Raw genomic sequence first — 23159 nt, 5'->3', positions numbered from 1 at the left:
AGTTCATAAGTCACACATAAGCCACTCCTATTCAATAAATACTGGATGGCAGAGATGGTATATCTTTTTTAACCAAAATGTGACTTATCATATCTCAGTCATAATTCTATGACTACTTGGTTTCCACTGGAGTGTTTTATTTAAAATTCGTATTGTCTTCACTGGATATTTATGATACCTTCCTACAGTCATAAGAAGCTTAACACTTCTGCTTATAGAACAAAGTAAATATTTGCTCTAATTTGTAGCTAGCCTGAGAAGGTTTTTAATTAGAGCAGTTGTACTTTAGATGGTGTAAGATCTCTCAAGCTGATTATGTGCATATATGTGACATCTTTACCATAACTGTAGAAAGCATGGGGAAAAAAATGCACTGCTGTTCACAAGAAGCTTCTGTTGTGCTGTATGATGCAACAGTCCCAAGCATTTGCTACTATAATTTCATGGCACAATCCATAAGCAAGACTTTACTTTTCCTATTTTACTCAGCTTTCTAATATGCCAAAATGGCTTCCTCTTTTAAGCAATTATAGCTCATGTAGAATTTGAGCTCATTGGGAGTTGTCTGTCAAAATGTTTTTAATGAAAAATTGAGTTTGCATAACACTGACACATTGATGTCTTTTGCTTCTAACTGTTGACACTGATGGGCTAAAATGCTTGATTTTTTGGGGAGGGAGAAAATTGCATTAGTTCAACTCATTTAGAGAATCTCTGTTTGCTGAATTAATTTGCTAAGCTTTGTTTTTTTGCTGAATATTAAACTCTGGTTTTGAACTGTGCATATACTGCCTGAGGGAAACAGGCAGTTTTCCATGGCTACACGTTCTTTTGATGCAGCCCAGGCCTGAACTAGGGATACCATGCAGAGCTGGCACTGTAGGCTGTGTTAGGGGAGACATGGTCCAGTCAAAATGATGCTTCCCAGACTCTGGTGTTGCACCTCAGCAGCTAAGTAAGTCACAGTTTTTACCTAAGAATTGTTTTGGTTAATTCAATTGGTGTGGTGAAACCTGTCCCTCCATGTATTGACTTGTGAGTAGATGCTCTCTTTTGTGAAGCTCTAGCTAAATTAGCAACAGTATACAGTTAATCATGACAAATACCTTGGTGGTTGTTCCTTCACTGATACCCTTTTGTTCACAGTAGAGATATATGAATGCTAAAGCATGTTACCAGTTTCAAGGTGACATTTTTAGCTCTGTTTCACCATCCCAATAAACATCTGAAGATCGCAGTTGTTATTTTCTTTGTTCCCTGACACACGTTCAGATTTGAGGGAGATAAGTAGTATACTCTGCCTTTATCTGAAATAAGCTCTGAAATTTAAAATAAGCAGAGAGAACTCCATCAGGAAGAGCACAAGTTGCATCAGCACCCCTGCCCTCAGCTGTCGTTGGAAGATGGCCATGTGGAAAGCAGACAAACGGCCCTGCTGGCTGGCACGTCGGTGCTCTGGTGCCATTTGATTTTGTTGGGATTGTGAAAGGTTGTCAGAGATGGGGAGCATATCTTTCCTAGTCGTGTGGTGTCTGCTGTGCAAGGCACTCCAGGTCCTTGGACATCTTAGTTAAGTTTCACCACCACTGTGTATTTCGGTATTGTCTCTGTTATGCAAGAGAGGAGACTTGAACAGATGCAGATGAAGCTGATTGCTGAAGGTCACACCACAATTCTTGGTAGTGCTGCCTTGCTGCTTTCCAGCGTTGTCTCAGAGGCAAGGTTGTCCTTTTTTCCTCAAGGGTGCTGAAGGGTATAGCCCTTTATTTTTTTGCCTCCTCGTCCTGTTTTTGAACAGAGTGAAATTGTCTGGACCAGTGAAGCAAGTTGGCTTCAGGCATCTTGTCAAATTAACTTTCCTTGTCTATGTGTGTGTGGGCTGTGTGGCAGGAGTCAGCAGGTGCAAAAGGTACAGGCATACTGGCAGTGTCAGAGGGCTAGTCAGAGGCACTTACGGGACCCATAAGAGTTGGCACTGTGAGAAACAGTCTATTTTAAACTTACATTTCAGTCAAGAGTAAAAGATCAAATGTGTTTATAATTATTGCCATCATGCTAGCTGACAACAGATTGACCTTTTCCTCCACACACCATCCAGCTCCACCAGTATGCATGAGAGCTGCTGTCAGCCAGGTCAAAAAGGATATTTGCAATTGCACAAAGCTGTCTGTCTAACCCTATACATTTAATATTAGCACTGATGAGTGATGCTTGGAGACTCTCCAGCCACGGGTTAGCTGGTGACAGGAATCCCCCCAAGAGTAGGGTAGCTGCTGTGAGTAATTGGTCAGGAACCTGGTGCATACCAAAATAATCAGAAATACGCAGCAGGAGCTTTCCTGCAGGGTCCAAGGGAGTTTGTGCAGCTAATTCAGAGGCTAGAATATGAAAAGTGCATTGTTTTCCTCACTAACTCACAAAAATAAAATGGGACTGCGGTGGCCTCTGACATCATTATGTGGTCGTCACTCAGTCGCAATTGAACATGTTCAGCCAGGTAGCTCCAGTAGCTGCTGTTGGTGTCCGGACATGGGGCTGTGGGAGGTGGGAACTGTTAGCTTTTCTTTTTCATGTGTTACTTGCCCTTCCCCTCAGCATGTCACCTTCAAGGCTGACCTTGACCAGGGCTCAGCAAGGCTGTGCATGCTAATGTGCAGCAGAAGGGGTACCTGCTTTACTTTGGTGCTGGGAGAAAGAAAAGCTACTGCAAAGCTGAGAGTCATTTTCCCTCTTATAATGGTAGCGACAGGAATGTTGTGTGACACTGACCCAAAGTTCCCAGGCTGTGGTTGTTACATTTGTTGTTGTATTATGACTCAGTTATTCTAACACATCAACAAATGTAATCTTTTATTTGCCCCTTCCTCAGAAAAAGGACTTCTCATCTTCCAGTGATAGACATCTTGGCTCTGACAGAAATTCAAGGTCTTCTACTGTGTGCCTTCAATCTCCTTAGGCCAGCAAAAGTGCTGATAGTGGAAAAGAAGGTCTTATGAGTACTAGCAAATCCTACATATACATTAAATCCCCAACACATTCTGTGTCAGAGAGTATGTTGGTAGCCTCTCATAAACCACTTGCAGTAGTTTATGTCTCCACTAATGTGTTCCTGAAGCCAGAAGCCCTTTTCAATGCAATGCAAATGGAATAATGTGAAATAAAAACATTCTGGATAAATGTAGGGAGCAGAGTTGTCAGCAACCAGTCAGGAGGAAAGGCAGATCTGGTTTGTTAGGCATACATTACAGTGTGTAGCTAACAGTGACAGCAGATACATGAATTGCTCTGGCTTTCTTGGGGAGATACTGACCCAGAATCCACTTGGAGGGAAGAATAACCATTCCCTTTAATGATGCAAAATCAGACTATGTTGAAAGAGCAGTGACCCCTGTCATATAAAAAAAAAACTATTGCCTGTTCTTACTATGACTTTTGTTGGGCAGAAGTTAGTTCACTGAAGCTTGCTCATTTAGGAGTGATAAATATGAGAATGCTTTGTTGCGCTCGTTCTTGCTTCCTACCCTGATGAAATGAACTGTCCGGGGGCTCTGGCAAACAGGGAAACCTAAGGGATATTTAATGACATGCAGAAGCTGAAGGGAGACTCATTAGCACTCAAGTGTCTAAGTATCTCTCTTAAAAGCTAAGATGAAAAGCTTTGATGAAAGTGACCTTCACACTTGATGTTCCCTCTTTGCTTTTCTCCACACTTGAAGCTCTAATAATCACTTTTTTTCCGCTTTGTCACTGTATCACTTAATTCATGAAACATTTCCATAGCTCAGCAGGAATTTGGATCCAGGCTAGTAATATCTGCAAGCATTGGATGCATGCAAAACAAAGGCTGATAGAAAGGGTCAGATCTTCTCTTTGTAGTGAACTGAACAAAAACTGGACATAGGTTGCTAGATACAGGTTTTTAATATTTTAATTAATACTTGATTATAGGTTTAAGAAAGGATAAAATTATCATCAAATGTTTCTTTGAGTATGCGATGCTGTCCCCTCTGAGCAGTGCAAAAATTTTCCTGGAGAGCACAAGGAAAGCATGTTGGGAATGGAAAGAGTATGTACAATGAGGACCTTGTAACCCTGGGGACTCTTGGGCAGCAGACTGAAAATGCAGTGTGTGCTGAGGGAGGATGACGTGTAGTCATGTCTAGACCAAATGAGAGGACAGGGAAGAAAGGAGATATGGCATTTGAATAGAAAGGAAAGGAAAGAAGAAATAAGGAGAGCATTAAGTGCCAGTAGTCAGACTGGAAGACAAGAGTGAGAAGGAGCCATTTGGGAAGGAGTTCCCTGGAGTAGTTTTCTTTATTTTTGATTTAAAATTGCAGCAGGCTTTTGTAATTGTGACTGAAACTGAAATTAATGGCCCCACTTGAGATACCAGTGCCTGCCTGATTGCTTGAAACAGAGAATAGTTTAGGTAAAAACAATGTATCTTTCTTTTAAGATAATTAAAGTTTTATTTTGCTTGAAATGGAACTTTTCATAGGGTGTTAATGGCATAAATCATGCTGATGTTTCTTTAGCTTACAGTGAGCAAAAGAATAAGAAGTTTATTTTCCTGCATTGAAATAATTTTTTTTAGCTTATTTTTCATTCTAAATTTTTCATTGAAGTGAAAAAAGAGAAAATAACAGTTTTACCAAAAACTATGCTTGTGATTTTTGAAGCTCTTAAGTGTTCCTGGAGATGTGGAGGACTCATAACACATTCTAGGGTAGTTTCCTCCTAATATGCATGGAGAAAATCTTCCTCTGATGTCAGCTACAAGTGCATACAGATGAAGGTACGTAACAGGCTTTTTCATTGCCTTGCAGAAGTGGTTCTTAGTCTGACTGACCTTGGATGAAGTTTAAAACTCAGAATGGAGTCAGGCTCTTCTCTGTGGTGCCAAACAATAGGACAAGAGGCAACAAGCAGAAACTGATGCACAGGGAGTTCCACCTGCATATGAGGAAGAACTTCTTTACTGTGTAGGTGACTGTTGCCCAGAGAGGTTGTGGAGTCTCTCTCACTGGAGATATTCAAGAACTGTCTGGAGGCAGTGTGCTCTACGATGACCCTGCTTGAGCAGGGAGGTTCGACCAGATGACCCACTGTAGTCCCTTCCAACCTGCTCCATTCTGTGATTTTGTGTTCACCCTTCGCAGGCAACTGAGATGCCATGTCCCTCTGGTAGGTCTGGCATTGGAGCACCATAGCCTTAGGTAGGTCTGAGTTGATGACAAGTGATGCTGTCAGGCTCCCCTCAACACAGTGAAATGCTTCTTGTCCACTCTGGAGAAGAGCAGTTACCCCTCCAGGTATCAGAGATGAGCAGTTCCTTCTCCAGATATGCTCAGACTGGAAAAAAGCCCTACGTTTTTAATCAGCAAATAACTTTGGATAAAGCTCAGCTAAAGGGGAAAAGGTGGTATTAATTTTCATAGAGATTGGGTTGTGGAAAAAGTAGCATTATTCTCTCAGAAATTAATTGTAGGTACCCAACTGTCATGTAACCTATTAAGTATGTCAGGATATTTTCATCTTTGTGACTTCATTCCCACTGAGAATTTGTTCAGGACATGTGTTAACTTACAAGTAATATATAAACAAGGTGTGAACAGTTCAGTTAAGTGGTAACCTGAGGTTAAAAACACAGTGATCAAATTCAGTGTCTGAAGTTGGCAGGGAGATTGTCTTACCACCTTGGGAAGACTTGAAATTAAACTTGTTTTGAAATGTAGGTGTTAAGTCTGTGAAAAAAAATCACTTGTGCATCTAAATGAAGCAGCTTTCTGAGTTGAAGAGAGCACGTTGAGCTCTTAGGCTGCCTTAGGAGAGAGAGGGACTGTGCTCCCACCATGTAACCTTTCTGCTGGGGTTACATTTTGTAGCATCTGTGAGGAGAAAATCTTTAGGTACAATCAGAGCCGTACTCCCTGTCTGGCTGCCCTCGGCCCCTGTCACCAACAGCAGGTAGGGCTGTGCTGTCAGCTGCTTGAGCTAACAAAGACAACAGTTTTGGGTTTATTTTTGTTGGGCTTCTGAGACCTTATTAACTTGAAGAGAGTTTTTGGAGATACTGAATTTCTGCACTGTGCTTCTGTTTAGCTTTTTGTTCTCCCTGGTGTTGCCTTCAAGTAAATGTATGGGCAGTAGCCTTAAAAGGAGCAAAAATTCCTTCCCGTTTTAGAGTAAACAGGAGGAGAATTAAGCTCCTTCCTGTAGTAATTGGATCTTCTGATTGCCATGGCTCTTGAAGACAATTGTGTATTTTCCTGTATGTAATGGATTATGCATGTACCTGAGAACTAAAAGGTAACTTGGCTGTGAAATTCCAACGAGTTTTTCTCTACAGTCATTTACTCTGGTTATTTACCTTGTAGGCTGACCACAGGCGTATAGCATCCTAGCCTACAGCATGAGGCAGGGGAAGTCCAGTTGTTGTGTCTTGCATTCTTCTCAAGCCATAGGCAGTGACTGTCTGGGACCCTTTGGAAAATGAAAGCCCTTGCAAGGTTACAGTATTGAGGATTCAAATGAATGTGGGAACAGAGGTGAAAGTAGAATAGATGGAAAGCTCCTTAAGCTGGTTGAAGTGTAACCCAGTTCATCTGTGGAGTAAACAGCAGCTTTCTGTCACCCCTGGTCAGCAAAAAAAAAGCACAGTTGCAGTTGGCTTGTCAGTATCCAACCACTGTCTTCAAAGCTTGTCTGTTGTCTCAAGATTTCTAATCTCAGGGTTTAAATTTGGACGATAGCTGTGTCTCTAGGTCTGTGTTTGTGCAGTAATGCACATGGTATATTTGAAGACCATCCTACCAGCAGGCCTCCAAAGCACTCATGATATGTAAACGTTACAATCACTGTTTTGCATAAACCACAAAGCCTTTCCTTTCTTTTGACAGATTGAAGACATCATTACAAGAATGCAGGATGACAAAACAGGTGGAGTTCCCATCCGCACTGTCAAGAGCTTTCTGTCCAAAATCCCCAGTGTCGTCACTGGTAAGAACCCTGGTTAACAGAGAAGAGAACATAAGCTGGTACTTGCTGACTATAAGCAAACATGCTAAAGCCACAAAAAAGAAGGAACAACATAAGGAAAAAATGCCTCTGTCTGCTTATTTTTCTGCACGTTGTTCTGTTACAGGCTGAAGCATTGAACAAATATTTCTTAATTATGTTTTAATAAGCAAGCATTTATATTTCTTTGGGATGAGTTATTAAAAAATGTTATATAGCTTTTGTGGCTATCAGAGTATCACCAGTCAGGGTCATTCCCTATGACAGGGGTAGGACAATCTTAGGCAGCAGGTCAGGAAAGAGAGTTGAAAGTATTTTCTCACTCCTATGCAGATACTCCTACTGGACTTGAATTACAGGTGAATGTGAAATACCTTTCATGCATGTGTGCTGCTTTATTAAAGCTCTATGTACAAAAGCGTGGGTGGTGCAGAAACTGGAAGCGAGAGTACAAAACTGTTCTTCCATGTATTTCCAGACAGAATATCTTCCAGTGCAATGGAGACTTTTGCCATTGATAGATGATGAGCGATTCAGGATGATGTGAAGTGTATGGAGGATTTGCATTTGGGTTTCTGGTACCCATTTTCAAAAGTAGTATTGACTACAGTGGCAAAAACTACTATTTTCCCTCTCTCCACCAGTAGACCATTGTCCAGTGTGAGATACCCAATTACTCCTGACATTTTGAATTTATAATGTTGTGTATCTTTGTAAAGCAAATACAGTTTTCTCTATCTTGCTGAGTCTCTTTCCAAATCAGACCAGATACTCACACTGATGAGTCTGTTTAGGGAAGTTTCCCCTCCTGTTCTGAGAAGTGAGGGGCATCATTCTCTGTGACTGTGATTTCACTGCAGTAAAATTCAAATGGTCATTAAAAATGTAAAAGTTGCATTATTGCATTTAGACACCACCAATAACTGAGAGAAGACTGGCACTTCAAAGGGATCTTTCTCGCTCTTGGGATTTTTGTCCTATTGTAAAGTAATGGAAAAATTCCTCTTGTCAACAGGGATGCTGGCAGTGCAGCTGGTGTCAAGGCATTGCAAAGAGAGTTCCCTGCAGAGTAACATATGTGATACTTAAAGCACTTAAAAAATGTTTTTACTGTAAAAATTGTTGGACTGAGCAGAGTTTGAAGTTGTTTTGATTGATTCAGGAGAGTGATTTGATTTCCTTGCATCAGAAAAAATGTCCAACTTAAGCTACAGGAATGGAATACAAATCTAAAGGGTTTCTGGGGGTAAGTCAGGCAATATAAAAATTGGAATGACATTTTTACTTAAAGGCATCTTGGTCCAATTATTTTCTTTTTATTGAGCAACAGACTCTTCTGTTTGAAATTGATTTCAGGGTGGTGACTCAGTGTAACTGGCAATTTCAGGGTTAGGGTTTTACAGGGGAAAGAAACATGAATCCAGAATGAGATGTGAAAATTATGCTACTAAATTGCAGGTTATGGCTGGATCAGGTATGAGCTAATTATTCTTGAAGGTTCCTGGGGAAAACAACCGGTTTTCTGATTTGAAAACTTATTGCATAAGCTCAAGTCTGCAATACACAGACTGGATGTCTTAGGATTGACTCAGCTAAAACAGGTTTCTGATATTCCTGTTCATATTCATAGCATTAAAAAAGTAATTGATCTAATCATCAAGGTACCTCATGTTACTCAAAAGAAAAAGGAAACAGGAGACCTCACAGCATCTTTAAACCATGGTTAGGAGCTCCCTGGCACGATTGAAACTGTTCCTTTGCACTTGGTTCTGGAACAGGAGCTGCAATTGCATTGTCTTGAAATGACTGGTTTTCACAACACAGGGAATAGTGAGAGGGTGAAGATAAAATAAGAACAAAACCTCTCTCCAAAGCTCACAAAAAATGCTCAGATTTGGAGGGGAACAAGCTCAGTACCATTCCCTTCAGGTGATTTGAAGACACCTCCCTTGCGATGCATGGACAGTACATGAAGCTTCTGAGTTTGAAAAGTATGGGAAAATAATAGCCCAGCTGAGAGCATAAAGTGTTCTCCATTTCTCATTTCTCCTTTCAGATGCATAGACCTGCCTATTTGTAGACCAAAACCAAAAGAAATGTATCTAAAATATCAGTACTTGTGATGGGTGAAGAGGCAACAGCATCTACATTTAAATGGAAGCTGAGGACACTGCATTTGTTCAGTCTGGGGAACGAAAAACTGAAGGGAAAGAGAGGCTATAGAGAAGACAGGATCAGATCCTTTCTCTGGAGTGCATGGTGAAAGCACCAAAGGCAATGAACACATGTTGCAGGGAAAGAAATCCCAACTAGATTTAGATTTAGGGGAAAAAGTTATTTAGGTCAGAGCAGCTGAGCATGGGCCCAGTGGCCTGGAGAAGCTGTGGAACCAGTGGTTTGCAGCTGTTCAGGGACCCCTGAGCCCAGCTGAACTGAGCAGTCTGACCCAAATGTGCACTTGGCCTTGCTTTGGATGAAGTTTGCACTAGACAACCTCCAGAGAATCTTTTCAACCTGAACTATTCTTATGATCATTGGATACTCAGTTTTAGTGCTTGTCTAATTCCGTACAAGGTCCTGAACACAAGAGGAAGAGCTTGTATTTTCAAAAACGTGGTACCCCCTCTTGGGAAGAGCTTAATTCTAGAGCCTGGCATTCTCACACACTTCTTATTTCTACCTGAAAAATAAAACAGCAATGCTGAGATGTGATTTACTTGGCAGGCTCACAGTGACTGTGATTAACAGGGATTTATTTTTGCTTGACACTTCTATTGTAATTGCTTCTCAAAGGAGAAATGTCAAATCTTAGAGAAAAAGAAATATTACAGGAGTGCTTTGGTGCTCTAAACAGGCAGCTCTGTTTATAGTACAGCAAAGTGGGTGTTTGATTTAAAGTTTGAATACCAGGGAAAGAACTGCTCATCTGTGTTTTGCTTTCATCTGTCCTGATGCCTTAGGTGTGAATGAGGCATTGGGTAATATGACGAGAAGGAGCCTCAGGGAGTTATCATTAATGGTCCTTTCTTGACAACAGGAATCTGGGAAAAAGGATGGAAAAAACCTTTTTGAATGTATGATTAGTCTGTGTGGGGATACTGTGCCAAAATCACATTTTAATCTGCATTAGAAGTAGCTTTGCATACTTACTTCTCCAGCTTTTGGCTCAAAGTAGGTCAGTCAAAGGAGGACATATCACACCATTATCTTCTTGGTTAAATCTTCACTTTTACAGGCAAGTCATATAGAATGAAAGTAAGATGGAACCAGTCTGTGTGGCATCTGTGTGCATGTGTCAGACATTGTCCAATGTTAAGTTTCGAGTATGGAGTGAAAAAATGCCTGGGGGCAGGTATTGAGTAGTGTTGTGATCCATGCCCAGAATGGATTGTGAGCCAATGCACATGATGGCAGTTGCTGCAATAAATGGAGTTGTACATTTGTCTTTTAGTGAGAAAAAAATTCCTTGGTAATGATTTTGTTTCTGTAAATGAATTGGCAATTCTCTATTTTCCCAGTCATCAGTCTTGTAAGAACATCTCATTATACTAACTAGCAACAAAACTGGTTTTCTCTTTTTTTTTTCAATTTTCTTGTAATTGCATCTTAAAACTAACCTCCTTTTTATTAGGAGTACCAAAACCACACTTTCTTCTCCCACTGATTCAGACTTGGTCCTATACAACGTTGCCAGAACAAGTCAAAGAGAAGTCAGTGCTGCAACAGCTAAGCTTTCCAGTGCAAAAAGCTGCCTTCATGCTTCCCAGTCTGCCCCACATTCCCAAACTCATTCCAGATTCTCCTGGGGTTTTTTTGTACTGATTCTGAGTACCAGCATCTTTGCTACCATAACCCAAGGGAGACATGCAGCCTAAAATCCTTGGACTATTCTGCCCTTCTCCCAAGAGATTTTGAAACAGCTGCATTCTGACCCATACCCCCGACTTCAAGCGGGCCTGTCCCCATAGCTCCATTTTGAGTGATGCCTCCTCCTCCCAGCAGCAGTCCCCTAGCTGGACCCTTGCTCGCTCACTGCTCCTCACCCTTGCAACAACACTCAGTTCTCTTCTTGCGCTGCTCCCAGAGCTGCTCGAGTGGCTGTGAGCAGACTGATGGGTTCTGTCCTGGCTGCACTGTCTTGGATTAACTGCTGCCATGCAAGCTTCATGCACACAGACCTGCCAGTGCATTTCACTCCTGTCCTGTCATGTCTGTCTTATGTAAGTCCTGGACCTCTCTGAGCAGAAAGTGCCAGTATTCCTGAAATGTGCCAGATGGCCTGTCGCTACTTGAGACTCAAGAGCTAAACCAAATTTAAACTGCCGTGTGTCTCTTGTCTGAAGAAGCCAGCATGTGTCTTGGCAAATGCCTGTGGAGTTGTCCCAGAACACATCAGAATGTCACTCACTCAAAGCAAATGCATTTGGCTGGAGTACAGAAATCCCACAGTGTTGTGAAAGAGAGACTTTATTACTGATAGTGTTCCCTGGTGATGTAGTTCAGGACAGACAAGTTCTGCTGGAGGATTTCATACACCCATTGCGAAATGAGATCCCTTGGAGCCAGTCTTGAGGGTGTTGCCTTTTCCCTTCAGAAGAGCTCAAACACAGCTCTCATCCAGATATGGCAGCCAGAGGCACAAGGGAGAATTGAGTTCCTTGTGTCCAGGGTTTGAAAGGCCCCTGTTCAGATGAACTGTACAAAAAAAAGATGTTGTGGTGTGGGGAGCAGGACCAGGACTGGCAATGCTGGCCAGAACCAGTACCCATCACCTAGCAGGTCCTGGAGAGCAGGCTGCAAGGCTGAGTGCTTGATCAGAATGTTTGCTTTCTTAATGCTGTTTTTTCAGGGGTAGAACTTGCCTTGGTACCTTTCAGAAACTACTTTCACTGGGACCAAAACCTCCATGAGCTGACTACAAATGGATTTGTCTTCCCCAGGCTGTCTGTCCAGCTGCTTGCATTGCCTACCTACAGGGCTTTAACTGCAGGACTGAGTCTGATAAAGATTTCCCTCAACATCTGGGTAGTTTTGTTCTAGATCTTATTTTGTCTTTCCTCTGTAATTTTACTTTGAAAAAATGGGACACTTGAAATGTGGTACTGTCTCTTTTTCAGGCAAAGTTGGAAGATGTAGATAGTCCCAAATCTAAACCAAGTTCAATTTTTTACTAAACATGAATGAGCCTATTTAGTTAAAACAAGCAAACAAAACCTACAAACAGATGAAAAAAAACCACAAAAAAAATTGCCGAAACTTAAATCAATATCCAAACTAATTTTGAGGTGTTTATTGATTTGTAAATAGTATAAAGAACATGTTCATGGGTTAAAATTGACATATGTTTATATGTGCGTATATAGTAGTGTATAATTTTTGATAATTTTTCACATTGGTATACAGCAGATGCTGCACAGTAAATTCAATAGTTTAGCAGTTGGTTGGTGGAAACTGGCTTGCCAAATACTGGTTGAGCATACAAATCCATTTATTTCTCATAAAAAATCAATTGTTCTGAGCAAGTTGCATTTAAACTAATTCAAGTCAAGACTGGGTTTCGTTATAACAACTTATATTTCCTTCTTTTATGCATCTCTTCTTCAAATTGCACCCAGTGGAAATGTAATCCATCCATCCCTCAATAAGAAGTCTAGTATTTCAAAGCTGCTGTGAATCACAGAGCATTAGATGTGTCAGCAATTACATGAGTAGCGCATGTCTTGCAATTATCTTTTATCCTGTATCTTTCTCTTAAGCTCTCTATTCGCATGCCAGGAGACAAATTAACCCAGTTAAGGAGCCAAAGACTTATGCTGTCTTCATCCACAGCACCCTCCTCCATCCCTTTTTCTCCTTAACCGCATCCAGTTTTTTACCTTTCAAAGTGTGAGAGGGATGACAGAGGAAAAGATGAAAATCAGCTCCCTGTAGTATAGCAATTCTTTGCCTGTTTTTAATATGCAAATCAACACCTCATAAAGCAAAAGTTTAAAGGATTTGATTTTCAGAGGACGAGGGGAATAGTAGATTAATCGAATAGGATATGGTTTTCAAAGAAGAGAAAGCAACCAAAATTAACATTTTAAACAGTGATTATTCAATATATCTGCACATGTGTACACCTAAATACATGTAAATAGTGCACAATTTTTCTTAAGAACAAGCCTAAGAGTGGTAACTGTTGCGCTCAAGAAATAACCAAAGACAGGTTTTTGCATTTGTAGGTGCTATGCAGAGTGAGGACTGCTAGCGTTTGTGTATCACTGCCCTCTGCTGCAGCCAAGTTCACTTTGTACAGCTTTTCACAAGCTGTGCTGTGTCTGTATTGTGTGTTCCAAGCTCAGGTGTAGTTTGTGTGCTGCATTTTGTACGCCACAGTAGTGGTCCTCCCTAGCTGTGTGGCATAAACCCAGCCCAAATATTGGGGTATGTGTGACTTGACAGCTACTCCGAGCTTTGAGAGGAAGGATGGCTTTCATAGCTGGCCATTGATGCCACTACTATGTGTCTGCTTCATAGTTCTCCATCCTCTTCAGGATCTCCAAAAGCATGCTTGTACATCATATGAAGCTTACACATCCCTTAAAAATGTGTGCATGCATTATAAGATAAATCCTAAATGATTAAATGAATTCAACCATCACTTAAAATTACCAAAATTGGGCATTTTACATACCCATGTTCTTTCATATGACAGCACTTGAAAGTAGTCATACCTGAGATGGAAAACACTGGAGGAAATGCACATCACACCAGTGGGTGTATTAAAATCTGGCTTAGGCCACTGAAAACTTAGGAAACACATCCTGAGGCTTTAATATTCAGTAAGTAAAATGGTCTCTCAAGTGCCTAAAGCCCTGAATATTATGAGAACTTTAACTTCCTTATGTTACAATTGTGAAGCTCCTTCCTGATCCTACTTGTCCTTGCTGTATTTCAACCTCTGCATCTGCCAAGTGAAGCTGTGACAAATCAGAAACGTAAAGAGTTATGCTGCATGGATATTCCTGTGGCCAGTGAAACTGCAATGAAAAATCACCAAAATCACCAAATGGTCCAGATTTATCTTTCTGCATTGACTTGTCTGTTTTTTTTAAAAACCAAGGATACTGGCAAAAGGCAAAGTTAAACCAAGAAGACCTTCCAACCACATGAGCAGAAATTAGAACACAAAATTATAATTTTTCTTATTGGTGAACATGATCATAAAAATTGCTGGGCTGGAAAGCATCAAATGAAAGCTATGAGCATGGAACAAAGCAGATCTATTAAAAATGGTTTAATTTTTTTTGCCCTCCCAAGATTTGCTTTTAGGTCTTTTCAGGCTTTCAGTTGAGACTAAAAGCTGAAAGAGAGACAGATTCATGATAAATTGCCTGCTCAGCTCCAGTGTTTAGATGAATTGGTAATTCCACCACAATAACAAAAAATATTACATATTAAGAACATTTTATTGCTGACTGCAGTTTTATTCTGAAACAGCATTTAGCTGATGGAATATTGTGGCTAATGAATAAACCATTAAAAGGAAAAGTCAACAAATTTCAATGCCTGTAGAAGTACATATGGGTGAATGATAAATGCTTTTCTGCATTCATCTTACAATCTTCAAAAGCGCAGCATTATTACAGAAAGTTCTTTCCAGATCTGAATGACACAGCAAAAGAGCAGAGATTAATTATAAGAAATGTGTGGCTTTGTTTTTCTGGATGTGAGTGTTGAGCAGACTGCACTCAAGATGCAATACGTCACCTCTTCTGTCTTCACTTCATTGCAACCTGGGAGTTGTGTGGTGAAGGATCTACCAACAGTTTTGTTTTTTCACACCTCTTGCTTTGTTTCTGCCCTGCCTCCAGCATTCCTGTGGGCTGCTAAGCATCAGATTCTCAGCAGAGCAGCTTTGCTCCTGCTGTGCCCAAGAAGCCACATACCCACCAAGGAGTATGGGAGATTTGACCCTTAGACAAACCAGTTTTACTTTGAGGTACTGCAAAGTGCCCAATGGTAATCAATAGCAATGTGAAGGCACAAATCTCTGAGTGTGGTTTTAACAACTATTACTTTGAATCTATTGCTTTAATTCAATGCTATTCCAACCATTAGAAAAATAAACCCCTCACATTCATTATTGGGTGAATATGACTGTCTCATTCTGTACATATATTCTGTTCATTGTTATCTAGCATTCTTTGGCTTTTTTTAGTGAAAGTAACTTTCAGGATATTATTTATTGAGCAGATTCTTACTTGCATTTTAATTAACAAGTTTATATTGCAAAAACCCAAGAGTTTGTTCTGGGGTTCAATTTTCGTGACTTTAATCAGTGTGTTATTGTAAAGAAATGCGGAAGTTAACTTCAATAACTGTAAATGCAGTCTCATAAATAATTTTTACACATCAGGTTTGATAGGTGAATGAGTCTTGTATTTTTGATATATTTCGGTTACAACATTGAAGTTACCAGTAATATAACTGTTGGTGCAAAGGAAGGGTTCAGTTTGGTTTTCTGCTTTAAATAGTACAAAGAATTACACAGAGCACCAGCTTATTTTTACTAGCCATAAATAGCACACCACTCAGAAATCACTGTTGCTGAAAGCTGAGTTGAGCAGTGAGAATATATCTCCAGAAGATGCTGTAGCTGAAGAGGATTGGTATAGTGCTAGAATAGGCAAACTGTATGGCCTGGTTCATGTGGATACCCTGAATGGTTGATGAATAACTTGTTTTATTCTCCCTCTTCCAGTAGAAATACACAGCTCTGTGATGTGTTGTGTATTTGCACTGCATAGTGCCTGAAAGTGCCATAGATTTGGCTTTAGAACCTTCTGTAAGAAAAGACAAACAGGAAAACAAAAAAGCTTTCAGGCTTCCCATGCATATCCATTATTATAAATAATATACATTTGCATGTTTTCTTTAACTTTTTTTTTTCCTGCATGGATAAATCTCTCAAAATTGCATGCTGGTTTCCCATGGATTTGTTTTGAGTGTGGTGTGGATTGATGAGCTTGGATATTTTGATGTATGATTCACTACCACATGCAGAGAAGAAAATTATATTTTGGTCCTGCAGAGAAATAAAACTAAGCAATTAGGTCTTCGTTCAGTTAATTCCTATTTGATGGCTGCATGCTTTGCTAGAAGAGAGTCTCAGGATTCTGTTCCATTACAAGGTCACTTGCACTATAACAGTTTTCTCCATGCAGATACCTCCTCACTATGGCCAGATTAACTGTTACCTAGAAATGAGTAATAAAACTTGCAGGAAACTTTGAGAAGTTGGTTAATGTAAAATGCTAATTATACTCATGGGCAAAAAAATAACATAGACTGATAAGAAAAGTGTGTCTCTAGCAATGGAAGGGTTTACATCCAATTATTATGGTTTTGTGTTGTATTGGGTAGGAAATCTGTTATTTTTGTACCTATTTTATTGTGGGTAGGGTTAGGGTTAGGGTTAGGGTTAGGGTTTCTTTTCCCCTCAGATTTTTGTTTTTTGGAAACGTGATTGTTTGCTGATTGATGCTGAAACGTTTGCCAAATAAATCTGAGTGAATAATTTCTAATAGGTTTTTTCTTTTGTGGTATTATACTTTTGAGCTAGGTATTCACTAATTTTCATTCTTATTTTCTGAATAGGTTAGACTACCAGTGTTATTTTGTTGAATGCTGTCTGTGTTTTTTTCCTACCAGAGAGACAGTGACAGGTGAGCTTTCTAAGGAAACAGTAGTAGCCATAGAAAAGAAATAAAAGTTACTATGTTCTGATAAAATTTTGATCACAAGAATATTCAAGGCTGTCATTGCTGAAGCCAGTGATTTGGACAGTGCCATATTCATCAAAGCTTATGTCTTTTGTCAAGCAGAAAAAACAGAATCTGAAGACTAAATCTTTTGAAATATGATTTATAGTTCTGCACTGTAGTATCTCATGTTCATAATTTATGTCATTGCTACATGGGTAGTTTCATTATAGTTTGTTTTCTTTGGGGTTTTTAAGTAGGAAGAGGTGATGTTAGAGTCTGTAAGAATGTTGGATCCTTGACACAGTGGCTTGCTTTTGTGGAGAGCTATAAGGGTACTTGGAGGTGACATGTGCCAAGAAGTTGAAAACACACAACTTAAAAATGGGAGAGGGGAGGAAATCTCCCACAAACAGTTAAAAAAACCCCCAAACTTGACAAAAAACCCTCTCAAAAATGAGCTTGTTGCTATGCATGTGCTTACTGATTTCAGAATTTTGCTTTGCCCCAAGTTTGGTGTGTATGGGCACCATGTTGTGCCCAGCAGGAGCTGACAGGAATCAGCTCAGGCACTGCAGCCATGTGCCCAGCAATAAATAACATGGATGTAAAGGCTCACAAGTCTTAATTTGTGTCCTTGAACTGTTGCAAGTGCAGTGCATGTTCCTGGGCTGACTGTGGGTAGGCAGAGGAGGGATGGAGACCCCTGCTCATTGTGCTGACCTGTGCAGCAAGAGGTTGTGGTGGTCCTTTCATTAGATCTGCATACATACATCTTTCCTGTCTCAAATCCTCTTTACAACTGTAGATCTTATAGGAAAGTATTCATCTTTAAAAATTCCTGGCATAAAAAAAATCAGCTGTTACCTTAAAAAACTTACTGTCACCCTTCAAAAAGTAGTAATATGCTCAAAAGTTGGTTTTTGTTTCTGGTCTGACTTTGTCCAGAGAACATTCTGGTATTATAGTTGACAATGAAGATATTTTTTTCTCCCCAAAAAGATACTTAGTTACTGCAGTGAAATAGCCACTTTCTGTTTATGTTTTTAATAAATTGTGCCCCTGAAAGCATGTCTGACTTCAAAGCACTTTTCCCAGGCCTTTAATTCCTCTTGTGCTTCTCCCCTTGACACTTACCCAAGTTTTTAACAACCTTTTTGAACAGTGAGAACCAGAATTGCCCGAAGTTGTCATTAACTGCTGCGCTAGTGCCAAGTCCAAGGGTAATGTAACCTCTCTGATCCTGCTCCACAACCACCTTACGCCTCTGAGGTGGAGCACCACACTGACTACTCATGGTACCCATTTGCCTAATGGGGGTAAATTTCTAACATGAAGATGCCTATCAAGAAAGGGTATGGTAAGCACTCTGTTACTTTTGTTCTTATCCATGATACATAAGCAAATTAATGAGTTTCTGCTTTTTAAGTAGTATCATAGAATCATAGAATATATTGTCAAAAGCTTTACTGAAATCAACTGGCTGCCATTGATCAACTAGGTGGGTTACCTTGTCATAGAAGTGAATCATTGCTGTTCACAAGCAAAGATCAAGGAGTGCATCTTTCCTAGTCAGCTCGCTTAGTACCATGAAGTTATCATCCAGGTGTTTTAGGAGTTTTCTGGACCTGCTTGTACCAGCTGTGGGGTATTCCTATAGTATGTTAGCATATCTGAGCACCATCTCTGTCAACTGCTCATTTGTTCCCTGTTCAGCCAATTAGGCTGAGGTGCTTGAGGCAGAAGGGTTACTGTAGCCAGCATTGCAGAGGGAGAGCATCCCCCTCACAGCTCCTCAATCCCCATGGCTGGGTGCTGGTTTAGAGCAGGTCAGCTGGGATCAGATATGAGGCCTTGAGCTCACACCTCTCTGCACAGGGGGAAGCCCTCTGGCAGCCTTGACAACCTCCTCAAAGCTCACAGATGAGACTCTGCTTCATCATTCCATAACGCTGCTCTCCCCTCCCCATTCCTGGCAAATTTGTCAGGGTTGTGACATGAAAGTTGGAGAATAATGGGGAAATCAGAACAGTATCTAATGCAATGAGAGGAATAAAGCTCAAGAGCGTACCTCTTGCAGCCTCTCTACTGTATTCAATCAGTGTGTTTCTGGAGCCCTGTGCAAGTTAGATTTGAGCATAACTTCTAATTAGGTATCTGGGTCATGTTTGACATGCTCTTGGTTCAGCATTGACGTTTCTGCGCTCCTACTTAGCTCTAAATTTGCCAGCTGTTTTCCTTAAATAATTCCACTTTCCACTAAAGGATTGTGCATCTTATGTAATTACACCCACAGTAGTGTGAGGGCAGTCATAGGGACACAGAGGTAGAAATAGCTCAGTGTTTTACACCAGCCTTGGCATTCCTTAATTGAATCATTAAAATTTGGATTCCCACGTCTGCTCTGACAAGCTTCTTTAGCTCTGCTGAGCTCTCATTCATAACATCTGGACTGTGTCAATTTAGGTACAGCTCTGGAAACAGCTGTCCTCTGTGCCACTGAGTCCTCTAGTCCTTGCCTGTCAACTATTTAATCCAGAAATGTCAAGATTAAATTCCCTTTCATTACTTCTCTTGAGTAGTCAAAGGATTTCTTACCAGTTTGGATAGATTCAGGAATGAGATGCATGAGTTTTCTTCAAAATAGTCTCAGGCTATGAAGCATTTTCTGAAACCAGGGATCACATTATGCAAGCTGAAATAGTAGCAGCACTATAGGAGCAGATTGTGAGAGCACTGGAAAAGTCTCTCTGGGGTGTAGGAAAAAAACTTTGCATGTGCAGTATCATGCTGGAGGTTTGTCAGTCTGAGACTACTGCTGTTAAAGTAGGGTTCATTCCATTAGGGTCCATGCTGTTGAAATAGAGATCTTAAAAAAAGATGTTTTGTCACCACCCACTCCTCTTTCCTGGGATTCCTGGGCTAGTCTCTTCATAGAAAAGGCAGTGCCCATTTTAGGGACAGTTTATTTGAGATTTGCATCTGTGTATTGCAGTACATTTTTACTAGCACATTTTTTAAAATGTTTATCTTTTAAAATGAAGAAATCCTGATGCTCCTCTTCCTGGCTCCCCCCTTTAGTCCCTCTCACTGTTGGCAGATTCTACACAGCCTCACCCACTGTGGTTTGCTTCAAGCCCACAATCATTTCATTCCACACTTAGTACCAGTAACCATCAGCACCTTCTGATGTTCTCCTTCTCTCCCCAGCTTCGCGCTTTCCTCTCTCCACTTATGCTTGGAGCAGCCTCTCACAGCCTGCATACCAGGTACATTGATGATTATTAAAGGGGTGCTTTCAGAAAGCTTTCGCATATTTCAAGTGCCTTTCATTTTTTTGGAATTAAAGCCCATATTAACCACCCTTACACAGCAATGAAGAAGTTAAGACAGGTTAAACCCAAGCAGCTGAGCTCTTTGCCTGTGGTTTCCTATGGGCTTTGTGTCTTCCATTGCTAAACTGTGCAGTCTGACAGCACCCTTCTGAGGTTTTAATATAACCATTCCCACAACTGATGTTAGACATGAAGGAGGTAGCTTAGGTGACCATGGAGACCAAGATACAAGACCATTCCTTTCCTAGCTATAGTGAGTGGAGTCATGGCAAGCAGGATGCTGACAGAAGCCACAGTACCAATACAGCTCGGATGATGAACAGATCAAGAACAATCCTGCTGAGAAGGATGTGGGGGTGCTGGTGGATGAGAGGCTGGACATGAGCTGTCAATATGCACTGACAGCCCAGAAGGCCAGACGTGTCTTGGGCTGCATCAAAAGCAGCATGGCAAGAGTTGAGGGCCCTTTTACTCCACTCTGGTGAGACCCCACCTGGAGTTCTGCATCCAGCTCTGGGATCCCCAGCAGAGGAAGGACATCGACCTGTTTGAGTGAGTCCAGAGAAGGGCCACAGAGTTGATTAGAGGGATGGAGCACCTCTCCTATGAGGAAAGCCTGAGAGAATTGGGATTGTTCAGCCTGGAAAAGAGAAAGCTTTGAGGTAACCTGATTGTGGCCTTTCAGAACCTGAAGGGAGCCTATAACAAAGATGGAGATAGACTATTTACAAGAGCATGGGGTAACAGGACAAGAGGGAATGGCTTCAAACTGACAGTAGGTCTAGATTAGATATTAGGGAAAAATTCTTTACTGTGAGCATGGCGAGGCACTGGAACAGGTTGCCCAGAGAAGCTGTGGATGCCCAGTCCCTGGAGGTGTTTAAGGCCAGGCTGGATGGAGCTCTGAGCAACCTGGTATAGTGAAGGGTGTCCCTGCCTGTGGTAGGGACACTAGAACTAGATGATCTTCAAGGTCCCTTCCAACCCAAGCCATTCTATGATTCAATGAAAATAGTCCACATTTCTCAGGGATTATAGCAGATGTGCTCTAATGCGTGGCAATACAGCACATAGGAATGGGGGCTTGGAGGTATGTGAGGAGAGGCTGAAAAGCTGTCATGACTGTGATGGTCATCTACAAGTGCATATTTTCACCTTTGGCTAACAGTGATTGTTAATATGGACCTGGAGGTTTGCCCTGAAAAACAGGAGGGATATCCTTTGCAGATGATACCTAGAGAGGTTGATTATTATGTTGCCACAGTGAGAGGTAAAACCCGCAGATGCTTTGCGTCATGTCTGCATAGGTCCATTGAGCCACCTTCCTGGCTTTGCTAAATAAAGTAGCATCTGCTCTTCAGCTGTGTCACTTGACAGTACCTGTGTCACTTGACAGTACCTTCAGCTTGACTGGGTCTCTGAACTTGTTTCTGCCTCTCTTTGCTGAGGGAAGGAGGCAGTCACTCACAGTTCATCCTGTCTTGTCCTATTGCATAGCAAACTTGATTTCTGGAGAGGCATTGCAGAATTCCACTTCTAATGAAAACCTACATAGAATCACACATTAACATGAATGGAAGCTTCCTTTTGTTTTGTTACATAAACTTATCTTTTTTGTTTGTTTGTTTCTTCTTGGTCTTTTTAGGTCAAGCTTTTGGTGCTAAAAATTGTAATTTCATGGTATGTTTTGGTGGCACGGGATACTGTGCAACCTATTCTCTATAAATAATCGGAGGTGCCAGAGGGGGCTGTAAAAGTGATAATAATTTGCAATACCATTATTTTGAGTGAGAACTTGCTGAAGGGCCTCTGGAGTCTAGAGGGGCTGCGCTGTATGTGTTAAGGGAACTTGCTGCAGGTGCTCTATTCTGAGGTGGGTTTCTACAGAACAGTTGTGAGAGAGACTCTGCAGGATCTCTGCTGCTGTTGGGATACAAGTTTCCTGAAAGAGTAATTTTCCATGAAGCCAGGCTGCTGTGGATATCCATGCATGCAGCTGCCCTTGGATCACCCTGCGGTGCAGACAATACCTTTGCAAGCTCCCTGTTGGTGCTGGGAGGGACAGAAGATAGGGCATGTGCTTTTCAGGTGTGTTCTTTCCCTTCTTCTTCTGCCTTTTTCCTCATAACCTGCAGCTGCTGAAGGCACTGGTCTCACCTACTGAGACATGAGTATACAGAAGATTTCTCTGAAGTAACACTTAGCTAACATGGAGCAAGTTATAGGTGTGAACTGCAAAAGGCAGGCTCTAAGGGGTGTAGTGAGAATGCCCACTTTGTGTCAAACCAATGGTCACCAGCAACCCTGTAGTGGATACTGAGGATAGTATATAAGAACTAAACCGATGTTTAGCAATACTGTGGAGGTATATACCTCAGTCTCCAGCTGTCTGCCAAGACAGACAGGGTAGAGGACACAGTCAGATGTTTTGCTATTCCATTTTGATTTGATTTGTATTTGCATTCTTCAGAAATGTGGAACAAATGCTTTTACCTCACAGTAAAGATAAAAAAGCCTTCTAGGAAATAGTTTGGAATACGGTTATAATATTTCCATCATTTTACACTGGCATACATAAAATCCTGCAAATGTACACATAATGTACTTTTTAGGTTGTGGGTGACAGACACAAAGGTGTACTGTCATAGTCATGGATTTTGGTGTTTGACTGGCAGAACATTCAGGTTAACATGTAGATGTTTCAAGCAGTCCTTTGCTCCTGACTAATGCAGCAAGTGACAGTGGGACTAGATGAACAGTGTAGGTCACTTTCAAATGAAATATTCCGTTGTATTCTAGTCAAGTAACCATCCCAGCTAGTTAGTTGAAAAGGATGGCTAAGAACATGCTTTTGTACTTCTAGTGCCAGGGAGAATCAACTGCTTTGTCCAGGAAGATCCTGCACTGTTTACCTTTAGCACCCAGGACATCTCACCCTTACTGTAAAGGCATGCTTGGTTTTTATCTTTCTCTGCAGTTCAAGGAAGTTATTCACCCTTCCTTATCCCATCACATCCCACCTGAACATGCTCAGCTTGTTACTATCCTTGTTTGCCTT

At 41.0% G+C, this 23159-nt stretch overlaps 1 protein-coding gene across 4 annotated transcripts in view; it reads left to right on the top strand.

The window, feature by feature from the left end:
- The window catches only part of RGS6 (regulator of G protein signaling 6), a 265417-nt gene that overhangs the window by 152854 nt on the left and 89404 nt on the right, over window positions 1–23159 (top strand). For all 4 annotated transcript variants that reach the window (XM_018082734.1, XM_008927554.2, XM_018082732.1 and 1 more), the window contains exon 3: window positions 6903–7002. In XM_018082734.1, the coding sequence (XP_017938223.1) occupies window positions 6903–7002 (100 nt within the window). The remainder of the gene's footprint in view (window positions 1–6902; window positions 7003–23159) is intronic.

The sequence above is a fragment of the Manacus vitellinus genome, unplaced genomic scaffold (genome assembly GCF_001715985.3).
Source record: "Manacus vitellinus isolate BGI_N305 unplaced genomic scaffold, ASM171598v3 scaffold_6_pilon, whole genome shotgun sequence".
Classification (NCBI taxonomy): Eukaryota; Metazoa; Chordata; class Aves; order Passeriformes; family Pipridae; genus Manacus; species Manacus vitellinus.
This window is presented reverse-complemented; position numbering and strand designations above follow the sequence as displayed.